This window comes from Quercus robur, chromosome 8, assembly GCF_932294415.1.
Source record: "Quercus robur chromosome 8, dhQueRobu3.1, whole genome shotgun sequence".
In the NCBI taxonomy this organism is placed as follows: domain Eukaryota; kingdom Viridiplantae; phylum Streptophyta; class Magnoliopsida; order Fagales; family Fagaceae; genus Quercus; species Quercus robur.
The window spans coordinates 53,249,229-53,267,123 of record NC_065541.1 but is presented as its reverse complement, the minus strand read 5'-3'; the positions used below and the strand labels follow the sequence as shown (position 1 = coordinate 53,267,123).

At 30.6% G+C, this 17,895-nt stretch overlaps 1 protein-coding gene across 1 annotated transcript; it reads left to right on the top strand.

Annotated features, from left to right (window-relative positions):
- Window positions 1-1,514: 1,514 nt before the first annotated feature.
- On the top strand, window positions 1,515-7,445 carry LOC126697004 (probable methyltransferase PMT16). Its single transcript, XM_050393792.1, has 6 exons — window positions 1,515-2,273; window positions 4,246-4,456; window positions 4,560-4,857; window positions 5,582-5,974; window positions 6,789-6,866; window positions 6,998-7,445. The coding sequence occupies exons 1-6, from the start codon at window positions 1,590-1,592 to the stop codon at window positions 7,233-7,235; spliced, it is 1,902 nt and encodes a 633-aa protein (XP_050249749.1). The 5' UTR covers window positions 1,515-1,589; the 3' UTR covers window positions 7,236-7,445.
- The last annotated feature ends 10,450 nt before the right edge of the window (window positions 7,446-17,895 follow it).

The window sequence follows — 17,895 nt, the reverse complement described above, 5'->3', positions numbered from 1 at the left end:
AACGCTAATAATAATAATAATGAAAAAAATTATATAATTATCAGTAGTTCCAATTGATATTTTCGCAATATTGTGACAACAGTTGATGTGTGAATCTTTTATATTCATATGTTAAAATAAAATAATAAAATGTTAGATTGAAATATATTACAATAAGAATAATGGCGTTGTGAAATTTTGTTGTATGCATAGAATTTCTATTGTTATTTTAATTAGTTTAATATAAAAATTTGTCATTTTAGTTTATCAACTTTGTTGGTATGGTCATTTTAGTTCTTCCATCTATTATTGTCAAAATGGTCTCGTTAACTCTCTTAAAACAATTTTTTTTTTTTTCACATTTTCAACGTTAAGAAATAATTTTATTACTTTATTTAAATAAATAAAAAATTGACAATTTTTGAACTTGGCAAATGATGTTTTATAAACTTGGTGGACTAAAATGACAATTGATCAAAGTTGAACTGAAATGACAATTTTTAAATTTGGTGGACTAATGACAATTGATTGCAGTTATAGGGTGTAAAGTGTATTTTTACACACAAAAAAATCATATAAAAAGTTTAACCGTTGTATCTTATTTCAGATTAGGTCTTCAGGTCTTAATTTTCTCAATTAACGTTCTAAATTTTTAAAATTGTTTCATTTTGAAGCCCCATGTCCATTTTTATTATTAATTTCCATTATTTTGAGCACTAACAAATAGTGAGAAAAAAAAGATTGAAAAAAATTTGTATTTCACCTATATAATCCATTTTAATTTTTTGGCAATCACTTTCTTACTCTAAGCAAACATTTATTTTTCTAAATAGGGATGTCTCTTTCTATCCTTTTTAAAATTGATTTTTGAATAATCCTATATGAAATGTAAAATTTAATAAATCATTTTTTTTTTACTTTTTTCCATTTTATTAATGTTTTAAATAGAAGTGAAGTCACAAATTTAACGCTTTGTTTGTTTTTGCTGTAAAATATTTTCAACATTTGAAAATATACTTGTGTTTGGCCTAATGTAAAATTTTTAAAGCACAAACCACCAAAATTAGTCTCTCAACCACCATCAGCAACTCTATCAGTCGAATTGTCAGCTTAACCCACTAGACCAGTGCTGAACTAGTGGCCTAGTCACTAGATGTGAGGAAAAATTGCTTTATGTCTTTGTAAAATATTTTACCAAGTTCTTTTTAGTAAAACGTTATACAAAATTTTACAAAAGATTTTAAGATCAAAGTAAAATCTTTAAATCTTTTCAGATTTGATTAGATTTCACAATGAAAACGAACACTCAACAAAACAAACAGAGTATAATACTTTTTTCAAGACTTAAATTGATAACCTGAACCTGAAATATTTGGTATGTAATCTAGAAAATGGTATAAACTTAAATCCTCTTTATGTAATTTCCAAAAAGAAAAAAACAAAATAAAATCAAAGCATGGAAAATTCAATTGGTAAGTCGTCTCTCTCATTTTCTCTCTCTCTATATATATATTTGTCACAGACACAAACACAGAGTCGTACGCTACTCTCTCTCTCTCTCTCTCTCTCTCTCTCACATAGAGGGGTTTGGTTTGGTAAATTTGGTCTCGATGGCTTGTCCAAACCCACTGTACCATCTCTGGTTCTTCAACACCCAAAGAGCCAATCTTTATTGCCTCACCTTCATAGCCGTCCTCTGTTCCTTCTTCTACCTCATCGGAATCTGGACCCACTCCACCATCATCCCCATCCCCATCACCTCCTCCTCCTCCGCCGGCGCCGCGACCCAATGTTCCCTCCAACCCCTCATCGCCACAAGATCCGCCGCCGTCACACTCGACTTCAGGGCCCACCACATGGCCGCAGACCCACCACCCACGGCGGCGCGTGTCCTCCACCTCCCACCCTGCGATCCCAAACTCTCAGAGTACACGCCATGCGAGGACGCCAAAAGGTCCCTGAAGTTCGACAGAAACATGTTGATATATCGAGAGAGACACTGCCCTGAACCCAACGAGGTTCTCAAGTGTCGCGTCTCAGCCCCGCATGGCTACACGGCGCCGTTTCACTGGCCTGAGAGCAGAGAAAACGTTTGGTACGCTAACGTGCCCCATAAATGGTTAACGTTCGAGAAGAAGAAACAGAATTGGGTCCGGTTCGAGAAAGACCGGTTCAAGTTCCCTGGCGGTGGGACCATGTTCCCCAACGGTGCTGATGCGTACATTGATGATATTTCCAGGTTGATTAATCTCAAAGATGGTTCTATAAGAACCGCCATTGATACTGGTTGCGGGGTACGTACAATTCTCATTCCCCATTACGTTTCTTTCATTAAAGATTAGTTTTCTTTTATTAAAGTTTCATTATATGAGTGTGTATATATGTATGAATATATGTATTTGTGTATATACGAGTGGTTGATTCAATTTTTTTGCAGTAACAGAGGTCAATGACTCATAGTCATTGTTTTATGAGTAACAGTGGTCAATGACTCATAGTCATCGTTTTATGAAAGGAAAAAGAAATCTTCATGGTTTTATGAGTTTTTTTGACTTTATGAACCGGCTGCTCTACCGGTTTCTGACAAGTGACAACAACTTCATAGAATATTAGGGGCGTTTGATATAGAATTTTGAATAATAATTTTCAGTTTTTGAACAATATTATATATACTTTTATATATATTTTTTATCCATATTTATTTTAAAAAAATACAAACAACGTTACTAGAATAACATTACCAAATGAGCTCTTAGATTGTTAAACAAAAATTGTTTTAGCCTTGCATGTGAGAAAATTCTTCTTCTTCTTTTTGTTTAATGTGAATTTTGATTTTGAAATAAGAAAGGATCGAAAAGATGGAAAGTAGGTTATGAAAAAGGAAAATTGAGTTGGAATGAATTATTGAATTTATTTGTTTCCTTGTTTAAACTTTTTCTATACTTGTAGAATAGTATTAAAGAAGGTCTTAAATAAAAAGCAATGGAGTGCACAAAAAGCAATTCTTTTTGTTGATGGGATATGAAGAATTCAGATTTTTCCTTGATTCTAATTTTTGTGAATAATAAAATAATAAAGGTTATGGATTTTATATAAATTTCTCTGGTTATTTTAGTAATATTTAAATATTGTGATGATTTAACGCGGCATCTTTTACACTGTTCAGTAAGTCTATGGATTTATTTATTTATTTTTATTTTTAAAGTTATGTCCCATTAAAAAAGATAAATCCTCAAAGATATTAATTAATCCCCATTTTCTCTCAAATTTTTTGTTTTAAATGTTGATCTCATTTATTTATATATAAATTTAATTCTGCTGTGTTTTTATTCGATGGATATGGGTCCAATTGTCATTGCTAGACTGGTCTCGTAAAGTTTTTATTTTTTAATTTTGGTTAGGTAATAAAAGGTTTAATATATTGCTGGACTCTTAAAGGTTAATAAAAGAAAATCAAGAGACAAATTAGTAAATAAATTTCGTCATCTCAAAAAAAAAAAAAAAAAAAAAAAAGTAAATAAATTTCGTCAATGTTTTTTTTTTTGATAGAATCAATGCTAAACTAGTATTTAATGAGATTAGCTTATTTTAAGGAAATGTAAGATAGGTGCAATGGATTTTCAAAACTAGGTGTATATTCATGTTTTAGACGCTCCATGTAATTTAGGTAAATCCTAATCAAATCCCATTTCTTTGTACTGTGCCAAGCTCACTACTAGAAGTTTGGTAGAATTTGCCTGTCAAAGACAGATACTGAAAATCAATTTTATGTTTTTTTTTTTTTTTTTTTAATTCTTTTTTTCATAGGACAAGAAACTTTGGAATTTGTTTCACAAATAAATTATAAATTCTTCTATTTGAAGTAAAGTATAATAATTCTTGAAAAACCTAAATTTATTTACTTTAATTTTTCTTAATTGGTGGAAAGACACTTGCACTAACAAAAGAGCCAACCAAATTGGTTTGTTCAACGCACAATGTCATAATATTAATAATATATCTTTATTAATATGGTCTTTAATTATATTACTCAACCTTCTCATAATCATAGCGTTTTGTAACTGCTCCATCCATTCACTCTTAATTCACAAGTTACTTTGTAACCAATTTCAACTTTCCCACATGTTTAAGTTATATTTTAATCAAGGTCGTTAACCACACTAGTCATGACTTTTGCTTGTGATTAATTTTTGTTTAAATAATTAGATTCACCTAAAAAAAACCCATGAATGACATTTTTTTTTTTTTGGCCTAAAAATTAATCAGGTTGCTAGTTGGGGAGCATATCTTCTTTCACGTAACATTGTGACAGTGTCATTTGCACCAAGAGATACGCATGAAGCTCAGGTCCAATTTGCTCTTGAACGAGGAGTACCAGCATTGATTGGAGTTCTTGCTTCAATTAGGCTTCCTTATCCTTCAAGAGCCTTTGACATGGCTCACTGCTCACGTTGCCTCATTCCTTGGGGCCAGTACGGTAATCCCAAGTTCTTCATTTCTACCTGAACTACACTATTTCCCCATTTAGTATTTGGATTTTTTTTTCTTGCTTGTAAATTTTTTTAATTATGGATGTGCAGATGGGCTTTATTTAATTGAAGTTGATCGAATTTTACGTCCTGGTGGGTATTGGATTCTGTCTGGGCCACCAATAAACTGGGAGAAACACTGGAAAGGCTGGAACAGAACACAACAAGATCTTAAGGCAGAGCAGACTGGTATTGAGAATGTAGCAAAAAGTCTATGCTGGAAAAAACTAAAACAGAAGGATGACCTTGCTATTTGGCAGAAACCCACTAATCATATCCATTGCAAGATCAATAGGAAGGTTTTCAAGAAACCACAATTCTGCCAGGCACAGGATCCAGACAAGGCCTGGTAATAATGTGGCTCTTTTAATTTTAATGTGTTATTTTTGTTCTTTTTCAATTAATGTCGGGTTCTAAGCCTAAAAAAATGGGAGAGTTTTGGTAAGTTAATGACCAGACTAATATTTAGTCACTCTATTATGAATAGTTTTACTACATATTCACGTTGGAGTGTCCGCTATACATGTGGTCAACCCTAATTAATTTGTTAAGGATGCATAGTTGACCCTAAAATTTTAGGACTAAGCTTGATTGTTGATTTTTGGTTGATTTCTTTTGAGTTTTTGAGGAAATAAAATATATGATTGACTTCTAGTTGTAAATAAATATTAATTATTGGTTGCCCCATTGAAATCTGCTTTTTGTAGGATCTTCAAGTAAATGGCTAAAGCAGGTTCTTCTCACTGCTAGAGAACACTTTAGCAGTGATACCAAAACCGATTGAGTGGTAAAGGCAGTGGGAATTAGATGTCGTTCTTAGCTAACTGTTTGTTGATTTGAAATGCAGCTTTTCTTAAGTTGGCATATCCAACCACCCCCTAAACTTTTTGTTGTATTGGTGCTTTTCTTATGCCTTGACCTTTACTCCATCACCATTCTTTGTTTAATTGTTTGGTTGGTAGCTTCAAAGATTGCAACTTTAAAGTCTTAACTTGAAAGAAATTTTTAATGCACTAATTGAATCATTATTTTCTCTGTTCCTATGAGTTTAATATCATCCGCTCCTTTTGCAGGTACACTAAAATGGATAAATGTTTGACCCCACTTCCTGAAGTTTCTGACATTAAAAAAGTGTCAGGTGGGACATTAGCAAAATGGCCAGAAAGGCTAACTTCAATTCCACCAAGGATTAGTGAAGGAACTTTGAAGGGAATTACAGCTGAGACTTTCACAGAAAATACAGAGCTATGGAAAAACAGAGTAGCACATTATAAGACCTTGGACTATCAACTAGCTGAGCCTGGCAGGTACCGTAACTTGCTGGATATGAATTCTTACTTAGGAGGATTTGCAGCTGCACTAGTTGATGATCCAGTGTGGGTTATGAACATTGTACCGGTTGAGGCTGAGATCAATACCCTTGGAGTCATCTATGAACGTGGATTGATTGGAACATATCAAAATTGGTATGCTTTTTTCTCTCTAATTATTAAGGTTATCCAATAGTTCAATTAAAAGGCACTTATAAAAGAAGTTTCTCAGAAAGTAGCTTTATTTTGCTTATTAAACTAATGTGTGAAGTGTGATACTTTAGGTAGAACATAAACGACTGCAAAAAGCAAAAGGAAATTCGATAGCAATCCTTGATTGTTGTGTTTACTTTTCTGGAAACTTCCAAGAGGATCATTGTTGTTTTGTTTTAAATACCAAGACAACCAACCTTTTCACAAATAACAATTTCAGTATCTTTAAGGAAACCCTATCTTTCACTGTATATATATTTTTCACAATTGTTTATATGACCCGTTATGATTTAGAGAGATGCTACGTCTACAACATTTTTACAACAAATCATGGGTGGTTAGTTGTTATTGGTTCAAATTTAAAACTAACACTAAGATTACTTTTTTGCCCCAATAAAAACAACCAGTAACAACTTGCCACTTAGGATTTGTTGTAAAAATGTTGTAGAAATGTTGTAGACATAGCATTTCTCTATGATTTATGTATAATAAAAGTGATATTAGTACTCAATATAAGACTCAAGTGAAAGTGATATTAGTTCAATTATATCTGATAAAAAGTTGTCCTTAACATTATATTAAAAAATTTCTCCTACCTCACCAAATTGAATTTGCATTACATAGTTAAACTATCTGCATTATAAAATTTTAACTAGAAGTTTGTTATTATATTCAGTAATTGTTGCTAATAACTCTATCCTCTGCTCCATCGTAATTGGCAAGCAAGAATTACTGCTAATAACTTGTCTTCTCTTAGGTGCGAGGCCATGTCCACGTACCCGCGTACTTATGACTTCATCCATGCTGATTCAGTTTTTAGCCTCTACAAAGACAGGTAACATTAGCTTAATAATAGTATTTTTCTTGGAGATTAGACCTTAAACTATATATTTATTTATATCATTGCACATCAATTACTTGACATTATGGAATTGTAAATTGGTCACTAAATTAATTGTGTTGCAGATGTGATATGGAAGATATTCTTTTAGAGATGGATCGGATTTTAAGGCCAGAAGGTAGTGTGATATTCAGAGATGATGTAGATTACTTGGTAAAAATAAAGAGCACATTAGATGCAATGCAATGGGATAGCAGAATTGTAGACCATGAAATGGGACCCCATCAGAGAGAGAAGATTTTATTGGCAGTCAAGCAGTATTGGACAGCTCCAGCACCTCAAGAAGGCAAAAACGCTTCATAATGCTAATCTTGCTCTGCTTTATTGATTAAATTCTTCAATTTTTCTGTTAATAATTTAATCAGAAACTGATTCTTTGACACACCCACATTTTTTTTTTTTTAATTTTTTTGGGTGGGGGTAGATAACAGAAAAAAGCCTTTGTTTTTTATGCTCTCTTGTTCCAAAGGTTTTTCCTATCAGTAATGATCGTTGCAATACTCATCTTATCTAGTTCGAAGTGGGGTTCTTTTATAGATAAAAAAAAATAAAAATAAAAGGAAGGGAAGAAAAAAAAAAGAACTCCCTCTCTCTCTGTTTTCATTTATTATATTATATTATATTATTTATTTCATTAATTAAGGCAGGTATATTGGAAGCAACTATGCCATAATAAAATGGCTGGTGCAGTGGGAGATTTCGTTGTGAAACATGTAGGCATGGGTGGAACAAGAATTTCAAGGCTGAGGGGGGTATAGTAATAATAATTAAAAAAATTTATTTTGGTGGAGATGGGATGAGTTTATATGTAGTTCAATTGACATGTTTGACATATCAATTTATTCGTGTCAACTCGAAATGACTCATTTAACACAATCCGTTTAACTTGTTCTATAACAAATAAAATTTTGTTTTTATTTTAAATTTGTCAAATAACTTTTTATATCTAACCTATATTTTAAATTTAAAAAGAAAAGTGAATAATTACAAAAACTTAGAAGTGATATAATTGTAAATTGAAACTTTACAAACCCTTAATCTCTAAACCTTCATATAGAACTATGTTATTTTGATTTTGGGTTGAAGTATATGCACTTATTTTGGGATACAAAGAACTTATTTCTAGATGAGTGGTACTGTATATGTTAAGGTCTTAATAATTATTAAGTGCTTTGATATTATTTTGAATTTTTGGACTATGTGTTTTAAGTATTTGATATTATTTTGAACTTTGATGTTATTTTGATGTTATAAGTTTGTATTAAATTTATAACAATATTAATTTGGTGTTTTTTTAAGCGGGTTAAATAGAATGAATTTATGTCTACCCAACCTGCTTAATATTAAGCGGGTTGAAATGGGTCATCACATTATCAATTTTCCATACATCTATATATATATATATATATATATATAAAACTGAAACCTTTGAAGCTCTTGCAATTTTCCACATCAGCACAATTTAAAAAAAAAACAAAAAAACAAAAAACGTAATAAAACTTTTCTAAATCTTGATGCTCTGCCTTTCCCTTTCACGATGCTCTGCCTTTTCTTCCTCCAAAATGCAGATCCACAGCCAAACCCAATATAGCTTTCTCCTTCCTCTAAAACGCAGATTCACAGCCAAACCCAATATAGCTCTCTGCCATTCCCCCACCACTCATCTATCACGATCGACCTTTCTGCTTCCTTTCATTCCCATCTCCCTTTATACCACAAGCCCAATACAAACCAAAACCACCCACATCTTCTAAGAGGGGAAAAAAAAAAAAAAAAAAAGTTTGGCATTTTGGCCAAAATACTCTTTCTAGGCCAAAATAAAAAGCTAGCCTTATTTGCTGATTTGCTCGATTCCGTGTACTTGATCTCAGTTGATCATGGGGAATGAGTAGGTCTGATTGTTGTGAGGTACTCAACACTATTGTGATTTGGCAAGAAGGTTAGAGTTCTGGCTAAAGACTCTAAATTAAAGGAAGGTGAAAAAAGATGAGGAGAGAGTTTGAAAAGGTTCTGTGATAATGAAAAAGTAAAAATAAGAAAGGAAGAAGGGTAGTGGCCGAGGAGATATGGAGCGGTGAGTCACGTGCTTGGGAATGATGAATTTTTGGAAAGTTTCCAGGAAAGTTGCATGTTTTACAAATACCCTTTTATGCTTGCTTATTTACAATAATAGCATATTTATTTTTGAATGTTCCTTCATTAGAATTTTATATATAATAATTTTTTAAACTTTTTTTTTGAAGAAATCAATTAAAAAAATTTAGCTTAATAATAATAAATAATAGTAATTTTATTTTATATATATATATATATATATATATATATATATTTAAATATATACCTGGTGCGTAATCCTAAAATGTTGCACTGGCACACACCGATACCAAAATATTCCGTTCCAGCAACTAATTCGGAACAATCTTTAAAACGGAATTTAAAACTTTGGTGGAAATAATGTGACTGTAAAAAAATAAAAAAATAAACCTTTTGTGACAAATTAATCATAGTTGTGTGTTTACTATGGTGTCTAAGGGTAGAAATAGGGTGACTATACAATTAACCAAGTTATGCAAAAATTCAATCCAAAGATTGATGAAAATTTTAAAATTTTAGATAAACACTTGAATTGAAACTCAGTTGAAATAGATCCAGTATGTAATAGCCATCAATTGAGGCTACTACACAAAGGTTTTTTTTTTTTTTTACTCATAGTAGCTCACAAGTTTGAGTTGTTTCGTTATTGTTCCTATATACTCTCAATATGTGTCATTGAATGGAAATAGCATTGTTTGTTCACTTTCTTCTAAGATTGCTTTCATGAAATTATAGTTTTTCTATTTTCTTAACTTGATTTTAAAAATAAAAAAATCCTATTTTGTAGAATTTATTTTGAAGTTAGATCAAGAGTTCTATATTAAACATATTAAAGTTCAGGTGTGTTATCAATACTATATTAATTTATAATTATATTTTTATGATCTATAAGTTTATTTTTAAGGCTGTTTGGCACTATCAACAACATTGCATAAATGATAATTTAAATTCTTCTTTCATTGTTGGATTTTTTTTTCATAGTCAATAGGTTTCCCGTGCATCGTACAGGTTAGCAACTAGTTTCATTAAAATATCAAATTTTAGTGATTTTTTAAAATTGTTTATCTTTTTTTAGGAGCAACAACAACCTTCCGCTTTCTCCCTTTATCGTTGGGAAACGTAAAAAAAGAATAAAAATTAAAATGCAAAATAAATTGTGTTAGTTTAAATTTACACTGTTACTATAACAACAATGCATATTTACACAATTTGGGCTTGTCTGATACAAGTAGTTTTTGAACAAAAATTGATAAATTTGATACATCTTTTTTTATTACACATCCTCTAATGTAAGTGCTCTAAGTATCTATAGAGTTAAAAATGTTCTAAGTATTGATAAATTTTTTTACTTTGGGGTGGCTCAACCACTAAGACCCCTAAATGGAAGAAGATCCCTTAAAATATATATATATATATATATATATATATATATATTTGTCTTATAGTATTGCAAAAATTAATTTTAAAAAAGTAAAGTCTCTTACCTAGCAAAAAAAAAAAAAAAAAACCCTTCTATTAATACATTTTATTATGTTTGTGGCAATTTAAGATTGTGAAAATTTTCATTCTCCCAAAATTTTTACTTTGTTTCTCTTTATATTAAAATTAAAATTGGAATTAATAGTTTTTTAGACAAATTCATTGTTGAAACCCACAATACAATGACAATTTCATACATGATATTTTTTTAAAAAAAATTTATACTTGTTTATATTTATTTTCATAATTAAAACTTTTAAATATTTTTTTATAAATAGACGAAAATAGTCAAATTAACATATTAAATTATGAAGAAAAAAAATGCTAGATTCTTTTTCTAAAACATGTTTTGCTTATAAAATAATAACTAACAATACATTTTACATTTGCATATACAAAAAGAAGTTATTAAAAATTAAAATCGATAACATCCTATTTAAGATTAATTATATCACAAGAAAATTAAGTGAATAGCGATATTATCAATTAAAAAGAGAATCTTAGCGAACCTTGAACACAAAAATATAATTATAGTAATCTTGCATCTCAAAAAGTAAGAAAAATAGATTTTTAAATAAATAAAAATCAAAACATAAATATTATTCAATTAAGAGAAAACTCCAAAATTTGTTGAGTTGGTCCTAAATTAGGCCTTATTATTGCGAACAATTAATTTGAGCAAGATTTGAAATGAATATGTTTATAGCTAAATTAAGGTGTTTGATAAAAACGGTACTATTTAGAATTTATAAGTTTTCTTAAAAAAAAAAATTTATTTTATATTTAAAATGCTCCACACATATGAAAAATCAACATAGCAATGTGGCCATGTTTTGAATGAAATGCATTTAACATGCCAATGACATGGTTAATATTTCATGATTTGGCATGATCATCATTATATTAGTACAAAGAAATTAATTCAGTTGAGGCTAAAATTGTTAAAAACACACGAATATTAAAAATTGATGGCTTTACAACAAAATGTTTAGCAAAGAATATTGTTGAGAAATTGGAAGAAACTAATCATTTTCACAGAAAATAAATTATAAGAAAAGACAAATTGTCGACTTAGAGCATTAGTATTGGGATGTAAAACCCCCTAAATTGCTATTTTAGACTCACACACCCAAAACCTGGTTTATCCAAGTTGCCATTGCTAAAAGTGTTAAACAACAACGAACACTAAGAGGGGAAATATACACACTAATGTTGCTGGGTTTGTAAAATTATATATATTATTTTATTCTCTCTATCAGTCTCACAAAATCTCCCTTTCTGTGTCTCGTTTCCCCCTCTTTGTCTTGTCCTTTTCTCTGGGTCCTTGCCACCGCATCCTCCAAGGTGTAGATCAATGGTGTTTGATGTCATTTTGTGGTTGATTTTGGGTGGTTGTGAGTTTGAAACTTGAATCAGTGTCGGAATCTGTGGTGGTTAATCAAAGGTGGTGGTGAGTTTTGATCAACGGTAGCTAGGCATGGTGGAGCTCTGGTGGGTTTTGATCAATAGTGGCTTGGCACTATGGAGATCAATTTGAGATGTTGGGTGCATTGTTAAGTGAGTTAGTAAAATAAATAAATTAGTTTTTTGGAGTATAAAACATATAATTTTTAGAAACATGGATGTACATGCTGTTTAGGATCCAAAATGTGTGAGTCAGCTCTATTTTTATTTTCTATTCATAGAAAATTCCTTTATTTTTTACTTTTGTAAATTTTTACTCTTTAAAGGTAAACATTTAAATTATAACACTCTGTAGAATAAATTTCAACTTATTATTTGAAGGTCAAACATCAAATGCTTCATTTGGAGTGAGACTAATCAATATTACAAATAGCACGTTATTTTTTCTTCTTAGATTCTCTCATCACCACAGATTTTTTCACCTTAAAATGTCAAACGGTCAATTTCTCTCATAATTGTATTTCGTACTTACAGATTTTTTGTTAATTACCTCTCAAATCTCACTGGTCAATGGTTAGTACCTGAGTTTTGAATGGTTCATTTACAAAAATGTTGCCATTCATAATCAAGAGCAAATTACATAATTATTCTTGTAGTTGAGGTAGTTATAAATTAAATCTATATAGATTTTGAATTGAGTTTCACTTAAAACGCTTCATTTTTTAAATTGTATTACCTCAAATTGGCATCCTTAACTAAAATTTATATGTATAAACCAATTTACACTAGACTTTTTTTTTTGAGAGGGAATTCACACTAGACTTGTTTCAGTTGTTTGTGCACTAAAAGAGTCATCACATAAAAATCATGCATATTAACACATAAAATGACAACAATTCATTAATAGGATTATTAAAAAGTTATTTTATAAGTTTTTTTATGCATAAAAATCATGCATATTAACACATAAAATGACAACAATTCATTAATAGGATTATTAAAAAGTTATTTTATAAGTTTTTTTATGCCAAAATACTATACGTGATTCATATAGAGAGATTTTTTTTTTTTTAATAATTTTTTATGTATACTAATATGCAAGAAAAAGAAAATTCCTCTTGTATTTTGATTTAGTTTATTTATTTATCTAATATAAGTGTCTCTCTCAAAAAAAAAAAATTGCATTGTAGTTAAAGGTGAGCTGGGCACTCGCTTAGTAGCCCAACTCTAAAGGCAAGGCGCTTGCATTTAGAGCCTTGGCTAGCCAGACAAATACCTCAAGCCATAGAAAAAGGCGCTGAGGCAAGAGGCCCAGCTTTCCAAATTCAAGAATTTTTTATTGATTTGTCAATGAATGTAGTGTGTATTTGAATCAAGAAGAGGATTAAATTGAATCCTCGACAATATCAAAGTACTCGTTTTAACAGTAGTGGATGGTTAGAGTTTCTATCATAATTTGTAATCTTAGATTGTTGTTGATTGGTTTTCTAGTTATTGTAAATAAGCAAATGCTATCCATGTCCAATGTAGTTTAACTGTTGATAGTTTGTAGTTTTTTGCTATTTTGGTGTCAAATTCATTAAGCAAAATCTGCTGGACCTTTCACAATTGTCAAGTGAAATAAACTTACTTTTGTTACCAACCTAGTTGAGTTATACACATTCATATGATAACAAAATCTATATGATTTAATTTTTAAGTCACAATATTTTTGATTAATTTTGATGGTACTCAATGAAATTTATCTGCATTATGCACCCTTAATGATGGCCTTCAATTAGCTCTTTCTATGGGGATTCATTAGGTTGATTGCTGAATTGGATAATCTTATTTTGGTTTCATTTTTGAATAATTCCACTGAAGTTAACCTAGTATTGTTTTCTCTTATTGATGATTGCAAGTCTCTCTTTCACAGCTTTCGCTGCAAGAAAATTATTCATATGTTTAGGGAAGCTAACCAGAGTACTGACTTTGTTGTATTTTCTTCTTCCCCTTTGGGAGTTCCTAGTTGTAGGGTTCTTACTATCACACTTGTTTTATGTATTCCTGGAGACTAGTTTCTATACGACTATTGGAATGAAACAAATAAGGATTCAACTAAAGAAAATAGTTGCACCAAACTGTTGATTAGAACTAGAAGCGTCTTTTATGAAGATGATTACTGATTAGACAAAGGAATTCCGTCTCGCTATGGTTTTGTCAACATATAAGTTTGATACATAACATGATTGATCCCTAATCACTTTTTAAATTTTTTTTTTTTTAAATGTTGTTTTAACTCTGTTTTGGTTTATTTATTTAAGTTTTTATTTTTAATAATTCACTCTGTTTTGGTTGATTCCTTACCGAACCTTAACGATAATCCCAAACAAGACCCCAAAAAAAAAAAAAAAAAAAAATTTATGTTTTGTTGAACCTTATCTGCAGATTCTGCACATTGAAACTTGGGTTGGGCCGATATGGGTTTATAAATTTGCACACAAATAAATGAATAACCTGATTTAAGGCTTTGTATTAATTGTTTAAAAAAAAAAATTATTTGTTACTTTGATTTTTTTTTTAAAGGGAGTTTGATTTATTTTGAATAAAGAATTCAATTTAAATTTATTAGTTTGATTTATTTTGGAAAGAATAATGCTAGAGATACAAACAATTTTACAAAAAAATTTACAAACTGCTGATGTGATGAGTAATTATTGATAAATGAAAAAGTAATATTAATGGTTGGCCTAGATGAAAACTAATAAAAGATTGACCACATCAATATTTTGTAAAAATGTTATGAAATAGTTTGTGGATATAGCATTACTCTTTTGGAAATTGGAGATTAGTTTTAATGAAACTGAAACTTTAGTCCCAAATATGTAAATTGCAATCAATTTATTGAATAATAGATTTTTTAAATGAAATAAATATCAAAACATAAATATTATTCAATTAAGAGAAAACTCCAAAATGTGTCGAGTTGGTCCTAAATTGGGCCTTATTATTGCGGACCGTGAATTTGTGCAAGGTTTGAAATGAATCCTTTTGAAGCTAAATTGAGATATTTAATAGAAACAATGACATTTAGAAGTTTTTTTAAAAACTTTTTTTATTTTATATTTAAAATGCTCCACACATGAAAATCATCATAGCAATGTACAAAAAACGAGGCTTATAGCTGCGTTTATAAAACACGGCTATAAACCCTAAAAACGCAGCTATAGTCTATAGCTATGTTTCTTATAGCCGCGTTTGCAAACGTGGCTTATACTGTGCGACAATAGCTCTTGCGAGTCTATAGCTGGGTTTATGGAAACACGGCTATAGGCTTAGACCTATAGCAGTGTTTTGAAAAACGCGGCTATAAACCATGTTTGGGCTACGTTTTAGAAACACGGCTACACCTCCCATAGGATTTTTGTCTATAGCCGTGTTTTTAAAAATGCGGCTATAGGTTTTGTTTTTTGTTTTTCTTTTTTTTCTTGCCCAATCATAATACTTTCATTGCCAATCACAAATTCCCGCCCAATCACAAATTACATAAACAGATACTTAAATTTCTAAAATTAAAAATTTCAGAAGTTCATTGCCAAAATTTTGCAAGTTCCCAACAAAAACACTAATGGTGTGACAAGTTCATTGCCAAAAGATCCTATACATTGACAAGTTCATCACAAAAAAATTTGCAAGTTCGTTAATTTCAAGCTAATATATGGTTTGTTAACATACAAGAATAGAAAACAAGAGAAGCCCTTACAGAAAATGTATAGTTCAAGACAGAGCATGACAATTCCAGGAATAGAACCTGACTCAAAATCCAAATGGACATATCCCTCCCCAAAAATGTCAACATTATTTTGCATCTACAATGATTGTGCATTTTCCATGGGTGGACCCTCTATTTAATTAGGAATGCACAGCAAATTTGCACACCACATTACCCCTCAACAATTCTCCCATGATTCTGAACTATCAATGATCCAACTAAGTTCTAAAGTTTGACAAACAGAGAAAGCAAAAACATTTTCTTACAACTTCATTATTTACACCATTTCATGTAAGAACCCAAATAATTTGCATACCCATTCACCAGCTTCTCACTTACACCTCCAAAGGAACAAAAGCAATTTCCAAACCAGTTATCAGTCACCTCTCTCCAATTGACTGATGGTATTTCCACAAAATGTATGCTTACATAATGGGGAAAAAATAATGTTATATGGATTCAAATAGCTGAATGCAAGCTAACAAGTTAGGGATAATATAATAAAAGCCTTGTAGGATGTGTTTGCCAATGGAATAAGAATTACATTATAGATTTTTTGTTACAAAGGAGAAAGTGTAACTTTGGTCGGTTAAGATAATAGACAAAAGTCTCTTCAGATATGCAGCCAAATAGATTCTTCTGTCCTATGGAATTAATCTTATATGTAGAATGATGATCTCAATCCATTGCAGTCAATAAAATAGGGAAAATCATGAGTATAGTGACTAGTTACTAATACTTTTTTCTTCTTCCTTTTGCTAAATAGCTGCTAGTTACTACATGCTAGAACTTTTATAGGCACATAGGAAGTTGTTGGGATCTCTAATTGGGCTTGATTGGATGGTGGACAATAAAAACCCACCATGGCTTTTCAAAGGAACTATGGAAGGAGCATAGGACCTAAATGCAATTAAGTGCCTAATTTGGGGGAGACACCCTTTTGAGGACTCTAACACAATTTTTATATATGACATCACTAAAAATACTCTAAAAGACTTATTTTAATCTACCTTCTCAAACCAATAAGGTAAACAAGAGATTAAACTCTATAAGGACATGGTGTAAAACCAATGTTTTACCCCTCCAATCCCAACATGCCACATCATCTTATCACATATTTAAGAATAAATATAATCACACTTAATCAATTCTAATACCCATATATAAATCCAACCAAATTGGGAATCTATTGAGATGTTATTAGGTGTGGTAGGATGTATTTAATTTTAAGTAAAATGCTGATGTGGCAATCACTTATTGGATAATGTAAAACATGGGTTTTACACCCCATCCATATAGAATTTAATCTCGGCAAACAAAATATACATAACAACTCAAAGCTTAGCTTAATCCCACTTTCACATCACTTTCACAACTAAGGTCAATATTCTATTTCCTTTATTATTATTATTATTTTTTTTTTTTTTTGAGTTTGCTTTCCCATTTGATTTAATTAAGTTCATCATCAAATCCAAAAGAAAAAGACTTAAGTGTACCAACCTTTTAAAAGACTTTAACTGTATTTACTTTTGGTCCAATAGGGTTCTTCTATAATGTTTTTATAGAAGATTTGGCACTTGGTAGATTAAATAAGAACAACAAAAACATTGAGAGTAAATACAACAAAGAGAGATTAACGGAAGATGGCAGAAAAATGCAACAACTATACATGTTTCTTATGGATAACTTAACAAAATGTCATAAGCCCATCGCATCCGATGGAAGGTTTGGATGATATGCTTATGCACAAAGCCCAAATGTATAATCATAATCATAATCATTTTATAATTTACAAGATTAAATTGCAACAAAATTGATGAGGATTAAAGTTTTACCTGCATATTGCCAATAAGTAATGAAAATATTGAAAACTTTTGTGGAAGTAATATAAAACAAAAAATCATATTTTCATTTAAAGATCGTTGTACCACACAACCATGGATTCTAAATAGAACAAAATTGCGCACCTCTCTTAGCAACCCAAGTGTGTTGCCTCCCAAGGTATTCATGTGTCTCTCTCTCTATTTCTTTTGAGTTTTCAGAAGACTGCAGTATCACACAGTAGTTCTGATGGCCAACCACTAAATATGATATTATAAAATCTTATTTTATAGTAGACTTCTAAAACCCTAGATAGAGATTGGACGTGGGATCCTTAGGGATCCTAATCTTCAACCGTAGGATTTTATCAATAACTTTTTGAACGTTATTGACTTATCTTGAAACTCTTTCTAA

Bases quoted from the DNA above. Each gene is read 5' to 3' on its own strand.
- LOC126697004 (XM_050393792.1), top strand. From the start codon at position 1,590: ATGGCTTGTCCAAACCCACTGTACCATCTCTGGTTCTTCAACACCCAA. The intron at 4,858-5,581 runs GTAATAATGTGG...CTCCTTTTGCAG, and splicing joins CAGGATCCAGACAAGGCCTG to GTACACTAAAATGGATAAAT. The intron at 6,867-6,997 runs GTAACATTAGCT...ATTGTGTTGCAG, and splicing joins TTTAGCCTCTACAAAGACAG to ATGTGATATGGAAGATATTC.